The 16774-nt window shown below is 36.9% G+C and overlaps 2 protein-coding genes across 6 annotated transcripts in view; both read right to left on the reverse strand.

The window, feature by feature from the left end:
- Nucleotides 1-3: 3 nt before the first annotated feature.
- Nucleotides 4-4883, reverse strand: LOC114361491 (intracellular protein transport protein USO1). Its single transcript, XM_028316540.1, has 11 exons — nucleotides 4636-4883; nucleotides 4408-4534; nucleotides 3392-3950; nucleotides 3243-3302; nucleotides 1771-2106; nucleotides 1599-1691; nucleotides 1166-1522; nucleotides 843-1067; nucleotides 553-691; nucleotides 381-479; nucleotides 4-275 (listed from the first exon to the last, which is right to left on the reverse strand). The coding sequence occupies exons 1-11, from the start codon at nucleotides 4730-4732 to the stop codon at nucleotides 121-123; spliced, it is 2247 nt and encodes a 748-aa protein (XP_028172341.1). The 5' UTR covers nucleotides 4733-4883; the 3' UTR covers nucleotides 4-120.
- A 1716-nt stretch (nucleotides 4884-6599) lies between these two features.
- Ip6k (Inositol hexakisphosphate kinase) overlaps nucleotides 6600-16774 on the reverse strand; it is a 62819-nt gene continuing 52644 nt past the window's right edge. For all 5 annotated transcript variants that reach the window (XM_028316509.1, XM_028316512.1, XM_028316510.1 and 2 more), the window contains 7 exons: nucleotides 16449-16575; nucleotides 13617-13740; nucleotides 13173-13249; nucleotides 12912-13087; nucleotides 10235-10440; nucleotides 9169-9382; nucleotides 6600-8426 (listed from right to left, as the gene is read on the reverse strand). In XM_028316509.1, coding sequence (XP_028172310.1) covers nucleotides 8064-8426; nucleotides 9169-9382; nucleotides 10235-10440; nucleotides 12912-13087; nucleotides 13173-13249; nucleotides 13617-13740; nucleotides 16449-16575 — 1287 coding nt within the window. In that variant the 3' untranslated portion in view covers nucleotides 6600-8063. The remainder of the gene's footprint in view (nucleotides 8427-9168; nucleotides 9383-10234; nucleotides 10441-12911; nucleotides 13088-13172; nucleotides 13250-13616; nucleotides 13741-16448; nucleotides 16576-16774) is intronic.

Genomic DNA, 16774 nt, shown 5'->3' on the forward strand with positions numbered 1-16774 from the left:
AATTTTTTATTTAAATTATCTTGAGTATCAGAGTATCAATTTTGAAACATAAAGCTTTATGAAAATCATTATAATAGTATTAGATCAATCAATGTTATATTTGCCTATCAGCAGAAAAAATTAACGAAACATACTAAACAGTCCTCCTCTTGCTTTCTTCTCATCTCCACCAAAATTGAAATTAAAATTGTTTCCTTGAGTGTGGCCACTTAAATCAGGCTTAGTATCTGTAGTTGCAGATTGACCAAAAAAGGAAAGTCCTGTTTTTCTTAGACCTACATAATTTTAAAATGTAATAATGTTAATTTAATTTCATTCATCAACAAAGATAGGTTTACTTTACACAATTGTAATAATAATCTTCAATAAGAATATTTTACCTGAGAGAAAATTAGGAACTTCTTGTGAACCCACATCAATATTATCTGAACCCATTGCCATAGGAAGATCTGCTTTTGGAGACAGTAGCAAACTTGAATCTAGAAAAGACATCATAAATTACCCATACTTTATACATAAAACACAATGATCATAAGATTTAATTAATCTTACCAATGCACTGTGGAAAGTCTGCATCACCCTCTTCAAATCCTGTTGTACTTATAGAGACATTCAGAGAGTCAGGTATACCCTGAGTACCATGGCTAAACAGCAACCCAGCAACAGACCTTTCCTTAGGGGTGGGTTTCAACTAAAAATTACATTAAATTACATGTAAATATTTTGCAAACATTTTCCTGACAGGTCTTCTAGAGAAGAGAGAGAATCTATAAACCACAGTAACATTTATTAACCCTATCGATTTTTGAAAGTTTGGAGGGATTTGAGTAATAAATTGCAACCTTGGGACTTGATACAACAATGTCATCTACATCCATGGCATTCTCAATGACTTCATTGATTTTAATATCTTGTTTATTAGGTGGTTCTTCTTCATTATCACATTCCTTTGTAGTTTTTTCTCTTTCTATAGCTTCAGTATTTTCAACTATTTTATCATCATCTTTTTCAATACTAGCCTTACTTGGTTGAAAGAACTTAGATGTTATAATTTTTTCATCATTATTCTGAAAAAAAAAGCGCGAGTTCATTTAATATTCCTAATAATAATATGTAATAATTTTATTTATTCTACTTTTTGTACAATTTTCATCATAATAATCACCATTTGCATTAACTTATTCTTAGCATACACAAATTGTGGTGACAAATCCAAGTTATGTTTTCTCATTATCATGTCTTTTATTTTGATGTAGCTTTCTTCACTAGTTAAACTTATATTAACTTGGCTATCTACAGTCTCATTTGCTTCATTTTCCTCCAACGACTTTTCTTTCATTTCGTCTTCACACACTTTACTAGTAATTTCTTGTGAAAGTGGCACATCAAATGTTACTTTTTTCCTGCTAACTGCTTCTTGCGAATTCTTGAAAGTCTGACTTAACTTTCCTGGCGATTGTTCTGACATAGACATGTGCACTATTACCTCTACTTGCTGTTGAGAGTTGTTAAAAATCTTTTCCTGTAATAATTGTTTCAATTACGTAAATATTATCTATAAACCCTAAAATCTAGAAAGAAGTAAATCTAAAATGTACCTGAGTTAAATCCAAAAACTGTGTAGGTGGTATTAATATATTGCTATCCGATTTATTCTTAGTTAAATCAATTTCTTCTATTATTTCACTATCCTGCATGTTTAAACATTAAAAATTTACGAAAATCAATAAATAATCATTATAATTAACCGTAAACCCTAGTATCAGTTACCTTATCGTTTCCTGCTTTAAGCTCTTGTTCATTATCTTTTGCAACATCTCTTCCAATCATATCAACTCCCTTCAACTTATCAATTTGAACTTTCGATACTAGATTGTAAGTATCAACTCTATCAAGTTTAACATCCTCCAGAATATTAATAAGTCTTCTATTAGAGAAATGATCATCTTTCTTTTCGGTTTCGGAATCAATTCTATGGTTATTGAAAAATATTGAGAACTCATCATCCTTCTTAATCCGTTTGCTGGATATTTCGGAAACTAATTCTATATGATCTACTCTTTTTCCCGAAGAACTATTCAGAGCTTCAACTTTCCTTATTTTAATCTAAAATATAGAAAGATTATTGTTTGTTATACAGTGTGTCCGGGCATGTAGTGATCAAACTTAAAAGGCGAAATCTAGGGACAATTTTATCGATAAAAATACTTCAAATTTGGGGCTTGACCCTTTTATCGCAAAATTACAAGGATTTAAGTTATTAATTTTTAGTTTTCACCTCTTCCTTCAAAAACAAGTGAAAGCGTGGGTAGCTTAACATTAATAAGCAAATATTTTATATCATTTGATAGCCAATAAAATTATCTTTTAGTAGAAGTAGAAAACAAACACAAGTTTTATAAATTTTATGGGAGTAAGAATGGATTTATTTAGAAAAATACATGATATTTTTCACTTCTTTTTCAGTTCTTTTCCAACACAAGAAAAACCAGGTCGTTAAAGTATGTTTTATTTGCATTGTATTATTAGTGTTTGAGCTATTCTACAAAACGAATGTAAGTTTATTAGTCTACGTTTATTAGTTTCGACGCAATTGTTGAACAAAGATACCCATGCCCAGCGGTTTCCATAGTAATCGGAATAGGTTGTGTGATTCTTTCAGGCAGTGCATTTTCGCATGTCGCGTGCGCTATGGAAACCGCTGGGAAGGGGTATCTTTGTTCAACAATTACGTCAAAACTAATAGACGTAGACTAATAAATTTACATTCGTTTTGTAGAATAGCTCAAATACTAATAATAAAATGCAAATAAAACATACCTTAACGACCTGGTTTTTCTTGTGTTGGGAAATAACTGAAAAAGATGTGAAAAAAATCATGTTTATTTCTAATTAAATCCATTCTTACATCCTTAAAATGTATGAAACTTGTATCTGTTTTCTACTTCTACTAATAGATAATTTTATTGGCTATCGCATGATATAATTTTTTTGTTTATAAATGTTAAACTACCCACGCTATCGCTTGTTTTTGAAGGAAGAGGTGAAAACTTAAAATTAAAAACTTAAATCCTTGTAAATATGCGAGAAATGGGTCAAGCCCCAAATTTAAAGTATTTTCACCGATAAAATTGTCCATAGATTACGCCCTTAAAGTTTGATCACTACATGCCCGGACACACTGTATAGGTAAGAGATATTTATTGTCTCTATTATTAATTTAAACATCAGTGGATCGTTACCTCGTCCAGTTTTGCACTCAGCACATCAAAATCCGAATTTATAAACTGCAAACGCGGCATCTATACAACAAAAATTAAGTGTAAGCTAAGTACACGAAGAAAAAATACAAGATACTGCGAATTAATATATTACGAAAATTTTTGCTGACCATTAACGTGTCACGTTCATTGTTTTGGTAGATATTTAGCCAGCCGTCGTCTACCGTTATTTCACGTCTGTTTTCTGCCGTCACCGGCTCTTTCTCCTTTGGAATGGGAACATTAGGATTGTTTGCCAATTCATGGTCTTTTAGAAAACTTTCGATTTCGCTGGTCATGTTATTTATGGCTGTAGACTTTTCCTGTAATATTTTAACGCTATTTGGTAATTCGTAGACCATGTATTCTGCTAATTTAACAATACGTTCACGGTCTAATTTGGCCAGCAATTGTTTTTTGGTTTCATATTCTTTACTCAATTTTTGTGATTGATTTCCTAGAGCCACGATGTTATCTTTTAATATTTGAGTGTTATTTGTCGCAGCGAGCAATTTCTGCACATAGGGAATACTCTCATATCTTTTTTTAGCCTGCATCCAAAGGTCTTCATATTTCTTCTCGCCGTTGGTAATACGTTCTTCAATTTCCAATTTGCGTTCTTTAGCTAGCAATACTTCTTTTTTTAGTTCTACGTTTGAAGTTTTGATTGTTTCGTGAGCTTTGATTAAACTGAAAAATTGGCAATTAATTGATATTATAAATGCTTAGGGAGGCCTATGTTCAGCAGTGGATGGCCTATGGCTGAAATGATGATGATAATTGATAAATGCGTAAGTAAGTAAATAAATATATCTGTCAGGTAATTGAGGTAATGATTTCCCGCCTAATTGGCTGAAAAGTAAAGTTTCTGTTTGAAACCAATTAATATTTTTAAGTAGGTAACAGATCTGTTAATTTTATGTAATTACCTACTCTTAAAAGTGTGCGAGAGTGAGAATACTAAGTAATATTTTTACGACCGACTAAATAAACTTTCTGCGACAGACTGTCGACCAACGCGACGACTAGGCGAGCAGTACTTACTTAGGTAAAAGGGCAGAGGAGGTGTACTGTGTACATTTATATTTTATTTCACTTAACTAAAATATAGCCACCACACCACAAGTAGGTATTCTGTTTGTCTTACCTTTTGATTTCTAATTCAGCTTGTTTTATTTCTGTTTGCAGTTTCAAATTGCTGCTATTAACGAAATTACAAATCTCCTTTTGACGTTCAGATTGCTTTCTCAATTTATCAACTAAAAATCCTTGAGCTAAAATGTAATTATACATGCATTAAAATTACAAAATAACTCGATTAATAGGTAACACATGAAAAGGTAGAGCATAAATTTCGTTGCACGAATGAACTTACCCTTTATGCACTGGCTTGACAGTGTAATTTTAATTTGAGATTCACCAACTTCAGTTGATATTTTCTCTAAAGCTTGAACTTCGCTTGAATCTGCCATTTTTTAATTATTCGCGCAAATTATATGTGCATTTGAAAATTAATCACGAAAAATAAAGCGGAAGCGGAGTATCTGCCGCGAGACTGATTTGGCGGGAAACCATACTTTTTTTTAAGTAACCCTACAGAGTCAGGTCCAGGAATCACTTGAAGTAAATCCTCATTATGTAGTTTTTCTTTTTTACATTGATAAAGATATAAATGATATAAATCCTTAGGGGAGGCCTTTGTCCAGAAGTAGACGTCATAAGGTTTAAAGAACATTAAAATTTATTTCTCATTAACCTTCCTATACCCGCGCGTTGGTCTCTCAGACCGACGAACTAATAATTCGAAGTTTTTTCAAAAAGTATTAACTCTATGACTTTGCGGTTTTTAGTAGCTTCATGATTTGTGGCCTGCCATTGTTTAGTGTTGGGCGATCGCTGCTACCAAGTGTATGTGTGTCACTTTTTGCTGTTATTCGGTCTGGGAGACCGACGCGGGTATACGTGTAACTACTTCAGGTATGTTACTATTGTTTTATTTTACAATATTACTCAATAAAATGCATTGTCATATTTTAGTGGCGTTTCATATCAATTAAATATTACTGTATTTTATTATTACTAATTTGTTTTAACCATTTTTGTCGTCTTAATGAACGAAGAAAGGATAAGGGCGCTGTTAGAATGTAAAGATTCGGACTCCAACTAAGATGACCAGAGTGACAGTGATGAGGTGGTGGATGATTTAGAAGTGCAGGAGAAGAACACCTATTCTGAGCAAAAGGGTGATTTGTCACATGCAAAAAGTATTATTGTCATTATACGAGCATAAAGTTATGGTATGTTCCGGTTATTATTCCATTGAAACCACTAGTGATAAATACTGTTTTGTTCTTTTATATTACTAAGGATACTTCCATTAACTATATTTTATAGTAATTTTTTAGGCTTCAAAAGAAAAAAAGTTTATTTTTGTTATTAAATTTAGACTGATGTAAAATTTTGTGTAAATTTTAAGTCTGATTTAAAGGCTGATTAAACCAAAATATCTATAAATATAAAATTTGTTTTAATTTTTTTATGCAATTAATACCTTAACGTATAATTTAAAGCAAATTATAGTACAATACAGTACACAATTATACTATAAAACACGAGCTCAACTTTCGGTCTGAGAGACCGTGCGCGGGTATATGTGTAATGCTTTTTGGCGCGGGTATACGAAGGTTAAAAACCTTACAGTCACATGAGAAATTAACAAATTTTATGTAGGTAGGTAATTTATAAGGCCGAAACATAAATGTTTGAATAGGGTATTTGCCACCACCAATCAATTAACGTACCTACTTTTTAAAACTGTCAAAACGAAACTCCCAAAGATTTTGTATGGCAATACTAGCCAGTGACGTCACTAAATTTGACAACTCAAACAACTTTTTCGATTACAATGCAACCAAAAATCTAAATTTACAGCTAATTTAAAATGAATTAAGTTTTTAAAACCAGAATGTAGTGCCTTTTAAAAAAAATGCGCTTTAGAATTATTAGCGAGTGGTGGCAAATACCCAATTATTCTGTGCTGGCTGAACGAACGAACGAAAGGTATAAAATTCAATTCTTAACAAAATAAAAAAACTCGCTCTTGATGTCGATGGCTGCTATTTAATATATCTAAATAAAATTGTGTTTGATTAAATGAAAATAAAACGAAAAAATTAAATGTTATAAAATGTAAAGATGTTCCCATAAGTTCACATTAAAAAAAATGATGTTCTCTCCATTCCTCGTAAAGATCTATCTACAGTCTATAGCTGCGTTGCGTTGCTTTATGTATATTGTATGGTACAGATGGATGAAAAGTAGTGTAAATAAAACCAATAATTTAATACCTAAAATTTATTTAACAAAATAGTGTCATACAGTTATTTAAAATAACAGACATAAATGATAATTTGCAATACAACCTAGCATCCTAATTAAACCAGGTACTTTTCATAAATTTATCACTCTAATAAAAATAAAGTAAAGGACAAACAATGACGAATGCAGCACGAAGGAATGTTGGCTAACACTATGGTCAATCGCTGCGGACCGCCCGCCCGCTCAGACTCGCTAAAGGCCCCTGCACACAGTTGCGATCTCAGTCCACACATAATATTCGAACGAGCACGCAACATACAGAAGGTTGGCGGCCGCAACGATCTAGTTATCGCAGCTGTGTGCAACCACCTTTATGGAACATCTCTCGTACGAAACGAGAATATTTACAACCGCTTCACTTCCCATCAACACCAGACTGCATACTGACACTCCATTACAAATATATTTACACAAACAAACGCTCATTCTCACTTACAATTTCCATAATACTGTTTGCGAAATTATAACTGTTGTCACATGCGTGTGAGGTGTGCTATTTTAGGTACAAAACAATGTTTGGCACACTCATTCCGCAAAATATACTAAATTTGTCTTTGTTAGTTACATTCTGGAAAAGCAGTTACTACTTAAATTACAATAATGGCTCACAAACAACGGTTTGGATGTCAGATAAATATGTTTAAGTCTAGTACTTCAAATCTACTTCAAGAGCACTAGACTCCTAACAGTTGTTCTTTGAATTATTTCTAGTAAGTATTACTTTGGCTTCATTGACTGGGAACAATTAGTACCTTTGTGATCGAACACGATAATGTTATCAATGACGACGGCGAGTGTGCGGGTCAATGTTAATTCATTTTAACAAACGTGTGAAACTAAATGCAAACCGAAAAGGGTTAATCGCAAAATCTACAATCTTTGTGTATTCCAATCATAGGTATAAAAGAATTCAATAAACCGACAGGGAATGTCTATGCAATAATTAGGTAAAATAATTTACAGAACCAACTCATAGACAAAGTAAAGCGACTCGGACAAATCAAAAGCACGTCAATCTGGAATAACTTAATAGTAATACTTAAAAATACGAGATATAAGAATACCTACTGGGTCCCACTTTGAAAGTATAATATGTTAAACGTAAAATTAAAATATTTTGTACCGCCAACATTCACTTGGTGCAACGGTCGCCGGACGGTCCCACAGGGGGAGCCTCGACGGCGAGCGCAAAGCGAACGGAACACCTGCGGACGTCCGCCCTGTGCGAACGCGCGGCGACAGTTTCCCGATAAAATTACATACATCAGTCGAACAGTTTAAAATTTCCGAAGAGAACGGTTCCGACTCAGGCGCCCCTCGAGGTCGTCTCGGCGGGCGCGCCGGCGCGGGGTCGGCGTCGGAGCCCCTCAGAATTCGTCCGAAAGGTTGGTTTTTAGTTTTTTCTAGTGCGGCCCGCCCGGCTCATTAGCTGTAGGGCTGCGGCGGGAGGATCTCGGTGAGCAGGCGCTTGAGGCTGTCGACGCCGGTGAGGAAGCCGCAGTCGGGCCCGTGGTGCGGCGTGGCGGTGGCCAGCGGCGACTCGGCGGCGGCGCCGGCGTAGGCGGTGTGCGCGAAGTCGATCATGCGGATGTCCACGCGCGCCTCGGGCGGCGGCGCGGGCCACGTGCGCGCGCGCTTGCGCTCCGCCTCCGCCTCCGCCGCCGCCTCCGCCTCCGCCTCCGCCTCGCCGCGCCACGACTCGCTGCTCGTGGACGAGTACGCCATCCAGCTGTCCGTCGAGTCCGGGCTGGGCGGCTGCCGGCGCGGCGAGTGACCGGCCACCTCGCCCTGGGAACGAAGGTACGCTCAATGAATGATAACGCTAGTAGTGAGTACCTTAGTCTCATATCAATGCAGGAGGCGACATGTCGTGCGATTTTTGTCTAATGTCGCGCGACATTCGACACTCATGAAAATATCAGGTTTCACGCTTAACCTGCACGTGATACGTTCTGCTACATGGTGCGTATCCGTGCAGAACCGACATACGGCAAGATAATTTCGTGCATGACTAGAATGATTGCACATGACTCGACTCGGGCCCGCTCTTGCGGTCAGATCCGGTGTTCGGTGTGTAAATAGGCCACTTTTGTGCAAGCGCAATAATATTTACTTCAACGGAGAAAGCGTGGAAAATTTTAATTACGAGTATTTTCAACTCGAAACACATGTCATATGACATGCTAAGTGCACGGACGATTTATTTTCGATATGATCAACAAATGTCTTTCCTGTTGTTACACAAAATGACTCACTTGTTATCAACTAAAAAGTTTTGACGATCGGCCAGTGTTCGTATCCATATATTTATTTGACTAACATTGACGTCAACGCATACCAAAATTATAGAAAAGATATCTTCGCATAAGTGCTATTATATATACTGCGGGCAGCGCAGGACCGTTCATTGTGGAAAACCTTGGGGGAGGCCTTTGTCCAGCAGTGGACGTCATTTGGCTGAAAACGAAGTGCTATTACCACGCAATTAAATTTTGTGGGATTTTGAGAGACAGTTCTGTTCTATTCTTACCTCTCCCTCCTCATATCCTCCCATGGTCTCCTCAGAGTGCGGGCGGAAGGGCTCGCGCGCGGGCGCGTCAGTCGAGATCTCGTCGTGCAGCGTGGACATATCAAAGTGTCCCGGCGCCGGCAGCTCCGCGGAACTACTTGACGCGTCCGCATCGTACTCCGCACCGGGCGCCTCCGCTGGCCGCAGGTCGCCCTCGTACACAATCAGCAGCGAGCTGCGGACATATAATTTGGTTACCTTTTGCACCAACCGACCGTGAAGGAGGTCACGAGATTAGCTTGTGTACGCTACGATGCACTCTGTTGGGCATTTCTCGATCTCAGAAGCTGCTCGGTCGGTCAATGTTTTTATCTCAAATTAATTATCGAACACGATTCTTCTGATTAAATTCGCTGCTGTTTCAAGAACCTTAGTCTATAGTTTTCATTGTCTCCTTCCTTGGAATACAAGAGTCACCCATAATTTGAAACCCGATTTTATAACTCTGAATTCAGTCAATATTGATTTGTGAAGTTCGCTCATTACATACAACGTAAAATTTTTAAGTTATCAATATTTAGTACATAAGCCCTCAATGTTACTGTTTGTTGTCCCAAAGAAAGATAAAAAAAATGGTTGATTGTCAATTCCAATCAATCTTCATACAAAGCAAGATAATACCCAATAATGACTGAGAATAATGATTTTAAAAATTAGATCCCAAACGGGACAAATCGGAATCTAAATTCAAATTCAAATTATTTATTGCATGTCACATGGGTAAGGGTTGACAGGAACATAATATTGAACATGTGACGCCCAGTGAAGGCGTTGCAAAAACTTAAAAATAACATTAAATAAAATAGAGAATTATTACCTAAAATAAAATTAAATAAACATTAAAATTATAAAATCAAATAAACATTAAAATTAGAAAACTAAATACTATTAAATTATACAATTACATTATTATTATTATTATATAAACAAAGACAGACCATTGCAAATAAACAATTATTCTATTCTATTCTATTCTACATAATATTTTCATTAAAAAAATCTACATGGAATATCAGTGAGCACTCACCAGGAGTAGAACCTGTAGCTGGTTTGCTTGGCGATGGCACGCCGCAGTGCATCCAAGTCGCGCAGCACGCGGCGCACGACCCGCGCGCGTATCCCCGCGCCGCCCGCGAAGAAGTCTCGCAGCGCCTCGCGAAGCCCCGCCTCCGATAATGCGCGGCCCCAGTACTTGTCGCGGCGCACGCACGCGCCCGTCTCAGGCACGAACACCTAAGGGAAGAAAGAAAGAAACATTTATTACGATGAACGAGAGAAACACTTAGAAAGAAACACTTATACATGACAGAGAAAGTATACAGAAAAAAAGACAGAAATAGCACATAAATATTACAAGGAAATAAAAAATGAACTGAGCAGTGCTATCCTGTCGCAACAGCGCACGGTGGATCGAGCCCATACAAGGTGTTGGACATGGCGCTTTAAATGCAACTACTTAAAACAAGATTGATTTGCATAAAAATTGAAAGATGAGACTTCATTCTATCAAATATCATTAATATCAAGTCATGATCTACTATCACAGCTATGTGGTGCGACCGTAAAGTGAACAAAGTCAAAATCATGGATTTTCTGACTTCTGTTTGTATTGTCAATATATCCAATTTCGTTCACTGGTTTTATGCTAGTACTTAATAATGTATTAGTTTATACCTTTATCTTAATCTGTTTGTTAAAATGAGTGCCTAAAAAACTTCTAGCTTGGCTATTTTGACGTAATTTTAAAAGGTATTTTTTTAAATGAAAACTGCGTGTTTTAGTTGACATCTTGGGCGATCTTTAACAAACCATGAATGAGAGATGATAGATGACAATGTGGGCGATATTATTACTCAGTTTTTGGACCCTTGTTCATCCATATTTTGGAGAAAATCACAAAAAACTAAATAAAAGCGCCTTATTTTTCCGCATAGCAAAATTAACTTAGGTAAAATTCGTTACACTAAAATAATGTCAGGTAAACCAAAGATGTTTATTTTGGTTTATGAGTTATTTATCGTGTGCAATTCAGTAAAAAATACTCATTAAAATGGAAAACCTCAAGGCAAATAGAGATTTGTATGCATTATTAAAAACCACGATGAAAGATCGCGCTAGTTCTTTAGCTAGGATACTAGAGCTGTTTTCCCATACACTCTCTTCAGATAAACAGAGGTAAGTACTAACGTAGTTAATACTTTATGAACATAAAGAAATACTATAAAACAGACATAGTAAAAAAATCACACTGTCATCATCTCAAAAGATTGTCGTCGTTGAATTTAGTACATACCATACATACATTTTGTATGTATTTTTTTCTTAATTTATGATTGTGTTAGGTAGGTACTAAGTTACACATTTTATTTATCAGATAACTATCGAAAAAAATCAATAATTTCATTGACACTGTTTGTCGCAAGAAGAAGCAGTGTCATTATAATGAGAACCAGTTTTTAGCTACAAACGTATATTGGCGTATATAAACGTATAATCTGTTGATTGGAGTCAGTTTTGTAGTCCGCCAAGTTCCTATAAAATCGAACAAAGTGATTGTGTGCAATGAAAAATCAGGCGTTTACAAAAAAAAATCTTTCATAATTTTAACACTTAATGAGAATAAATTTAGAGTATTGTTAGATTATGTATCTAACAGTTAACAGAATATGAAATCAAGCTCGACAAAATCGAACAAACTGATTGTGTGCAATGAAAAATCAGGCGTTTACAAAAATATTTCTTTAAAAATTTTAACACTTAATGAGAATAAATTTAGAGTATTGTTAGATTATGTTACTCTTTAAATATGGAAATAGACCAAAATGAGTGAGTATTTGCTTTTCATTGAACAATAAATACAAGTTTTTCATCACTATATTTTAAGAATTTTTTTCACTTATATTAATTGCCATCTAATAAGTAAAACCTATCACATTAGAAAGATAAACTTATCAACCTTACACTGTAAAAATTTGAAGTTACTACGTTGACGCAATCTCATTTTATTTTAAAAACACTGAGTAAGGAAGCGATGTCCAACGCTTTGTATGGGCTCGATCCAGTGTGCAGCGATGCCCATCGCAATGGGACTCCACTCTGCATATGCCGTGGCCCACGGTGGGGAAGGCCACGACGCTGGTTTTCAGTGGGCCCCATGCCGAGTGGAAGTCACGGACACTAACCTAAGGGACACAACTTATTAGAGACGCCGGATATTAGAAAATATCGATAGTGTAGCGACTATTGTACCTTATTACACCCTAGACTTTTTGATCGCTCCGGAAATCGAATTTCTTCATAGAGCGAATAGCTCCATACAAAACGCCGAAACGAAGGCCTTTCGATTTGACAACTATCAAGTTTTACCACGTCTACGGTTTAATACTGTTGAAACTGTTGCAAGTTAGATAGTTTTACCTTATTTTGTGCTTTCGATTGACCAGTTCAAAGTGGCCTGAATCCAATGGTTATGAAGCTTTGCAAGATTGCAAGAGCAACCTTTATAAGATTACCACCTTGGCGGCCATCTGAGGTAAGGGAGCATACCAAGGAACTGTCCGCCCATAAAGTAGACTTTATAAAGGTTGCAACCTGCCAATCTGGAAATCATTGGGGTTGCCTATGTTCAGCAATGAACGTCCTGTGGCTGAAAGGATGATATTAAGGAAGGAGTAAACCTTGTAAGTCTAAAAGTGTTTTGTTACCTGCATGCCACAGAGCCTGACGCCCAGCGTGGCCGAGGTGCTGGCAGCGCATTTGGCGATCTGCTTGGTGCGCTTCTCGGCAGACGCATCGTCGCCGTGCTGCCGCGTGCCCATCTTCAGATCTAGCACGCACGGCCGCCGGTACGACGACGTTATGTTCTCCATCATCAGGAAATCTGGATGAACAGAAAAAAGATGGTAAGACTCAGATGTTCTGCAGTTTAACAATCAAGCGTGAAATGTTATAGATCAGAAACTTACACTGCTTATTTGAATTGTCCATGTGTGCAATGCTCTTAAGCACTTCGCTTGCATTGCCATTGCGGTGAACTTTAAATCTGCAATAGGAAAAGTGGCGGTTATAGTCACGGCTCGCAGTCACCAAGTTTGGCCATCGAACATATAGATGTAGGAGCTAATTGAAACACAGAGTAGGTGTTATCTGTTATATTGTTACATTGCAATCAAATTTATATTATTACCACGACTCCACGACGCAAGTCATCGGAGGCTCGCAGAGTGTGAATGGGTCGTGCATCGCTCACGCGTTAGTGGGATAGTCATGTAAGTATTGCGATCGTATGAATTAATGGCGACGTCGGGCGTCGGTCCGGCGTACGTCAAAGCTTCTGAAATATGATAAAGGACACATGACAAGTGTCAAGGAGTGTCAGCCTTGGCGGCGCGGCGGGGCCGGATACGCACTTGAACACGTCGTCGCGCTTGCGCTTGCCGCCCAGCGACTGCTTGCGGCCGTTCTCGTCGCGGAAACATGGCGAGTACCGCTTGTCCAATTTGGTGCTTCCCGTGTTAGAAGCCTGCATCACGCCTGAAACAAACAGCTTCTTCATCAGCGAGGGGACCACAGCGCACAACACGATAAACACTAATCTCATTTCTATATTTGATCAACAATTCACTCGCTTCCAAAGCGGAGCGCACAAGAATCAGTTTATCAAGTTAAAAATGAATCATTTACTTTCACATGAAAGATGTAAAGCGATAGAAGATTGAGGACACTCAAGCTATGCCCAGCCGGGGCTTGAACCCGGATCTCTGGAAGTTCCAGCGTGCTATTTACACCACTGGGATGTTTGAGTTCTGTAATCTACTATCTACGTTGTAAAGTCAATATTAACTTACTATAGTGCAAGTTGCCAGCGTTAAATCTGATGGAAAAAAAGTGATAAAGTTTGACGTTTTATAAGAGGGTTTGTATATCTTTTGTGGTGTGTCTCGTGTAACAGATGGGCAGTGTGTTTCTGGATTAAAATGTAGTGTGGCAAACTGTCAGTGTCGCTGAGTTTGCGTTTCGTGTGAGTGTGGTGTTGAATGCGTATGTAGTTTAAGTAAAGGTTTACAAACCCAAAATGTAAATTTACCGCTAGGGCGCAATTAGGGGCGGTCGAGTGGTGGTGTGCCGGCGCCGCTCCGCCCGCCGCCGCGCCGCAGCCCTTGCGACAACAAGGAAACTAATATTGTGTCCTGACCCTGCCGGCGCGCCCGCGCAAACCCGCCGCCCCGCACCCTCACCCCTCACCGCGACCCGCGCCGCCTGCGCCGCCCGCGGTCAACTGACCGAGGCTACTACGCAAAACTTACGTAATTCCATTACGTTTTGAACTTTTACCAATGTTTTGCTAAAATATTTACATAATAGAGCGAGTTCTCGCAACTTGTTTACTGAATAACAAAATGAAAATTATGAATCAATTCAACTCATAAATAGTAAAAACAGGTATGTATTTGTAAGATACTTACCCACTTTTATCTCTATGCTCTATACCTAAGTCTAACTCTTCTAGTAAAGATACCATAATATTTATTTGCAAATATAATTTCCTGAGTGTTTGAATGCGGATCTATTTATGAGTATTGATAAGGAGTTAATTAAATTGAAATCTAAATGATTCATCAATCGATTTTGATAAAACAATGGAAATACCAATGTACTGAAATAATTTAAGTATGTATGTACAGTCACGGAATGAAAAGGTTCGTCAGTTTTCAAATTGATTCCTTCAACGAATCGCGAGCACATATTACCTTTTGAAACTATGTTACAGAATAATCTCGAGTTAGAGAAAATAATCTTTAACTGTTCGTCAGTAAAGTTCAAAATTATTCAGATCAAAGTTGTTTGAAAATTTATCTTGTCAAGAAGATTATTATGATTGATAAACTAAAACCTTCTTGTTGGTTCAACCTGCCATTATTATTTATATTAAATAAAAAAAACTATTGTCAATTGGTCAATGTCATCATTGCATTGCACTGATGGGATAGAAAAATAAACAAGCAAAACCTTATTTGTTAGCAAACGTCATATTTATTTAAATGTTAGCAGCACTGTTTCTTGCACTGTTATGTTGGCAGGTTTGACTCTTACAGTACCTAGTGCAAGCGAAAACCGACACTAAGGTGACGAACCTTTTCATTCTGCGACTGTACGTACAAATATTATTTACAGTGTATAATTGAATAAATAAAAATAACAACAGTAAAAGTTCAATACATCATAATGCACAATATTGGCCAACTGGTAACATGTAATAAATTCTATGAACTTTTTTATCACAATATTTCATATTTTTTTTTACAATTAAAAACGTTAAGCAGTCTTTCTAGCCATATTGTGCATGTGGAAAATCGGTAAGATGATGCGTTTTAACGCAAGTTTTTTAGAAATAAATAAATAGTTTATTATCACTTGGTTATTGGGTGTGAGGTGCGTTCAACGTCATAGACAAATCAGAGAGAAATTTTGAAAAAATGGAGAGCCATTATTAAATTTTAATTGCCAAAAATTATCTAAACATAAGTAGGTACATATAACGTAAACATTTTCATTATCATAGCGTAGTATTTTTGTTGTTTAATCTAAAAATATTTTCACAATAATAATCAGTGCAAAATGTAACATCGACAAGAGAAAACACTGACGACTACATAGAAAGTAGTCGTTATCGCCCATATATTAGCGGTCGGCGGGTTTGTATGACATCAATAAGCACACGTCTCTACCATCCACATTCTCTATAATGTAATGATGATCACGATTACGAGCAGCAAGGAAAACATCATTGTATATTTTTAATCATTTACAGTCACCTGAACTAACAAGTAGCATGAAAATAGATTAGATACCGATATTGCGTACATTATTCTAATGCTGACGCAAGTCTTAACAATCTCATCACACCATAATTATTATTCACCAAGCCAGCAAATCAACACAATAAAAATGTGTCACTGACGTTATTTTAACTCATTTAGATAAGCCTTATTTTCAACCTTATCTAGCGCGATAAATTAGATTAAATCATAATAAACGAAAAACAAAGTTTCCTTAGTGCTCCAAATGCAATAACATAAAACAACACAAATTGACATCTAAATAAAAAACAGACAACGTCATTATTGTAAAAGAAAAATAAAATGTAAGATGCAATGAATGATTATGAGGCATTCAACGAATCGTAAAAAGCGTACCGAGCATTATAAAAGTAACTTGTAGGGCATCAAAATGATTCTCACCTTTGTATCGGGGCACAAAGTTCTGGATGTCCTCGGGAATGTTCTGATAGAAATGCAACTCGCGTATGTTGAGCGGTTTGATGACGGTGCTGTCGTTTAGCACCAGCAATCGCGTGTGCCCGCCCACCTGTGGGCAAACAACACCAATGTCAGTTTGCTTTCAGTGACAAATTCATGAGAACCACCCTTTATTGTTTGTATTGTTAGTGATAGTGAATAGTAGGTGTGCATTTTATAATCTTAGCTGACGGCCCTCGTAAAGGTTAGAGATGCGGAGGTTCTGGATCAATTCCACCCTGATACCTTTTTAAATTTTGCCTTGGTGG

This window comes from Ostrinia furnacalis, unplaced genomic scaffold (genome assembly GCF_004193835.3).
Source record: "Ostrinia furnacalis isolate ACB-3 unplaced genomic scaffold, ASM419383v2 OfSCF5758, whole genome shotgun sequence".
Classification (NCBI taxonomy): Eukaryota; Metazoa; Arthropoda; class Insecta; order Lepidoptera; family Crambidae; genus Ostrinia; species Ostrinia furnacalis.

Bases quoted from the DNA above. Each gene is read 5' to 3' on its own strand.
- LOC114361491 (XM_028316540.1), bottom strand. From the start codon at position 4,732: ATGGCAGATTCAAGCGAAGTTCAAGCTTTAGAGAAAATATCAACTGAA. The intron at 3,303-3,391 runs GTCAGCAAAAAT...TTTGTTGTATAG, and splicing joins ATGAACGTGACACGTTAATG to ATGCCGCGTTTGCAGTTTAT. The intron at 1,523-1,598 runs GTACATTTTAGA...CAATTATTACAG, and splicing joins AGTTTTTGGATTTAACTCAG to GAAAAGATTTTTAACAACTC.